Below are 3755 nucleotides of genomic sequence, written 5' to 3'. Positions count from 1 at the left end.
AATTCAAAGATTAAAGTCAGAATTCTGAGATTTAAGTCAAAACTCTGCGAAAAAAGTCAGAATTCTGAGATTAAAGTCAGAATTCTGCGAAAAAAGTCAGAATTCTGAGATTAAAGTCAGAATTCTGCGAAAAAAGTCAGAATTCTGCGAAAAAAAGTCAGAATTCTGAGATTAAAGTCAAAATTCTGCGAAAAATGTCAGAAATTCTGAGATTAAAGTCAGAATTCTGTGAAAAAAGTCAGAATTCTGAGATTAAAGTCAGAATTCTGCGAAAAAAGTCAGAATTCTGAGATTAAAGTCAAAATTCTGTGAAAAACGTCAGAATTCTGAGATTAAAGTCAGAATTCTGACTTTAATCTCAGAATTCTGACTTTTTTTCTCAGAATTCTGACTTTAATCTCAGAATTCTGACTTTTGTTTCTCAGAATTCTGACTTTTTTTCTCAGAATTCTGACTTTAATCTCAGAATTCCGGGATATTTTTCCCATATTAAACTGAAATTAAATTTAAAAATCAGTTAACTTCCTTATTTTTTCAGTGGCCCTAATCCTCTTCCGTATTGCAGGGAAGTCAAAGTCTGAACTTTAATTCTTTTTTTTCTTCTGATTCTCTGTTCATAAATGATTGATCATGTTTTAAGGGGCTGAAATGACTCGGTGTGTATGTGGAATAAATGTTGAACTTGTAATGATGATGTCTGCACACATCCTCTGTACGAAGCCCGGCAGTATTTGGCAGTACATCATGGCCTGGATAACAAACGGGACTTAGCTGCATGCATGTGAGACCAGGGGAGAGTTTCTCCGTGTGTTTGCTTCATTTGGCAGCTGATGGCGTTCTCATTGAGCAGAGATGGAGCCAGATCATTACGCTGAGCCACCTGAAATCACAGACCTGTCTTCTGTCGGTTCAGTGACCGGATAAATACCAGGCTGAGGAGCAGGAAATGCTTCCACTTTCTCTTCTAGTTCCATTTTCAAAAGGACAGAAATGGAAAAGCTGCAGCAGTAACTAAAAGGTTTCTGTGTTTTTAAATCTGCATGTTCATCAGGAACAAACCAAGCATTGATAATGCAGATCTCTCATCATAGGTCAGTTTATGAAAAGAACTTCATCAACAGCTTCATTTTAGGCCAAACGCTGCAGAGGTTACAGTTGTCATACAGAAACGGCTCATTCTTCACTCTTCAGGTGGTTTTCCTGCAGGCCTCAGGAATGATTTAGGTCTGTTTCATGTAGAATTGTGTCTTAGCAGCTGTGGCTCCACTTTTTCCATCATTTAGATCAACTTGGTTTCATTAAAACTAGTGCTGGGCAATTAATTGCATTTGCAATATAATCGCAATATAACAAAACGCAATTTTCAAATCGCAGAGGCACTGGTTTTTAATTACACTACATTTAATAAGAGTAAAACAAGAAATTTCTCCCTCCAGCCCTTTAGGTGGTGATTAAACGCTGGAAGTTGGTTTGTACTCAAACAGAAAGGTAGAGAGCCAGCAGCAGATCCAGGCATGGAAGTAGAAGTAAACACTCTTTCTCACAATGGTTACAGTAAAGTCCTGGAACAATGAAACAATGAAAGTTTGGGGTTGGTGCAAAGGAAAATAGAAATAAAATTGCGATTTTGGTAAAAAATCATCACAATTTAGATTATTGGCAAAATCGTTCAGCCTTAATTAAAAGGTTTAAATAGAAAAGAGACCAAAGATGAAAGTGAAGGTTTAAAAGAGGATAATTTAATAAAGCTTTTATCTAATCAAACATCCGTTTGCTGATTGAAATGTTACTTTCTCTGTTGACACCCCTCATATTTGTCCTTCTGGATTAACTCAGGTCCAGGATTGGCTCTGCTGATGTCACCCAATCTTCTCCGAGCATCAACAAAACCATAAAGATGAAGAACTAAGAGTGAAGTGAGACATTTTTTAGAAACTGGTCACAAAACAAAACAAAAAAAATACAGGATTAAAAAGATAGATAAACCCAGATTAAACCCACGCTTCACTCCCTGTTTTGAAACCATGCTGTTTGCTTCAGGTCATGACATCAGAAATTTCATTTGGGATTTTTTAAATATTTTATAATATCCTTTTAATAATAATAATAATTGAACTTTATTGATCTTACAATGGATAAATTAACTTCTGCATTTAACCCATCCCGTTGGGGAGCGGTGGGCTGCCATTGCGCGGTGCCTGGGGAGCAGTGTGGGGTTAAGAGTGTTCAGGGACCCAGAGTGGCGGTCTGTGGGAGTGGGGATTAAACTTAGAACCTCAGGATTCCAGGGGAAATGCCCTAACCTCTAGGCCGCTGTTCTGTCAGGCCAGCATACCCAGGGTCAAAACCCATTTAACCCTTTAGTTTTGTGTGAAAAATATTCTTTAAACCACCTCAACGGACGTGTATCCCTATAGTCATGTACAAAAAACAATTTAATTACTTACTTTTTGGTGTTTTTTTTAAGCGAATGTTGATCTGACCTTAAATTGTTTGTTTTTTTGTACATGACTAAAGGGATCCACAGCCATTGATTTAGTTTAACGTGTATTTTTCCTACAAAGCTAAAGGGATAAACGCCAATCTGACGCCTTGCTGATGTGTATTGACTATGGGTATGCTGGTCTGAGGGGGTATGCTGGTCTGACAGAACACCGCCACTCCCCAAAGCAGGCATTAGCATCAAGGGTCTTGCTCAGGGACCCAGAGTGTCATTCTGTGGGGGTTTCGCTTGAACTCAGAACCTCCGCATTCCAAAGCCCAATTTTCACCCAAAGTGACACGTTTCACTCGTTTGTTGAGGATCATTGTTGGATATTTGGGTTTTTTTAGGACCACAGGGCTGTGATGAAGCTCATTAAGGAGGAGATCACGCCATCCTTCCTCCAGTGTTGATCTTTGTGGGAACAGAGTGGTGAAGTAGAGAGCTCAGCAGAAAACGAGCTGTAGGTGTCATCACACTTCATGGTTAGGGAGAATTTCTCTGCTTCTATTTGTGTTTCCTGGAGCCATATGGTCTCCTTACATAGCACAACCCCACCGCCTCCCTCTCCCTTTCCCACTCTGCCCGCAGCAGCAGAAATTCCTCCATACTACACCGTGACGCACTTCGCCTCAGCTGTGACCGTCAGGAGCTTGTAGCACGGCGCCGCGGCTAGCATCTGCCACCAGTACCGTCCTCCTGGTGGTCTGACTGGTGGATCAGCAGGTCCCTGAATGCAGCCTGCCAACGGAAACCGAGCCGTTGACTATAAGAGCCACCCACCATATGCCACCAAGATGGACCTGGTGCCAGGGGTGTGATTTGGGTGTTGGTGCACCGCATGTCATCCCCAAAGCTTTATAGACACTCAGACCAGAGAACGCTCAGCTACAAGCCAGAAATTATTCTGGAAGCAGAAACATTTTGGAAATATTTAAGAAATGCCTCAAGCTACATTATAAACATTTTAATGAATATTTACATAGTTTTAATATGTGTAAATATTACATAAATGAAAAAAATATTAAGGTAAATATTAGAGAATACCAACAGCATGATTTTAAAGAGGAATGAGTTTTGTTTTTTTTAGAAACAGCTATTAAAGGAAAATTCATATTCAGAATTCAAACTTCTGAAAGTACTTTAAATATGAAATTATTACATCCTGTTCGATAAAGATAAGTGTTTTTAATTAGGAGTAATTTTCATGTGAATGTGCTTTACTGGAGGCATCCATGTTTGTCAAAGAACACTACTGCCACCTACTGGTTTG

At 39.4% G+C, this 3755-nt stretch overlaps 1 protein-coding gene across 1 annotated transcript in view; it reads left to right on the top strand.

Annotated features, from left to right (window-relative positions):
• Positions 1–3755, top strand: part of prkcz (protein kinase C, zeta) — a 221473-nt gene that overhangs the window by 162196 nt on the left and 55522 nt on the right. The window contains exons 18-19 of the mRNA XM_015390042.1: positions 3074–3126; positions 3223–3297. Of these exons, the coding sequence (XP_015245528.1) occupies positions 3074–3126; positions 3223–3297 (128 nt within the window). The remainder of the gene's footprint in view (positions 1–3073; positions 3127–3222; positions 3298–3755) is intronic.

The sequence above is a fragment of the Cyprinodon variegatus genome, unplaced genomic scaffold (genome assembly GCF_000732505.1).
Source record: "Cyprinodon variegatus isolate N-32 unplaced genomic scaffold, C_variegatus-1.0 Scaffold483, whole genome shotgun sequence".
In the NCBI taxonomy this organism is placed as follows: domain Eukaryota; kingdom Metazoa; phylum Chordata; class Actinopteri; order Cyprinodontiformes; family Cyprinodontidae; genus Cyprinodon; species Cyprinodon variegatus.
Note: the sequence above shows the minus strand (reverse complement) of the source record. Positions and strands in the feature narration are given on the sequence as shown.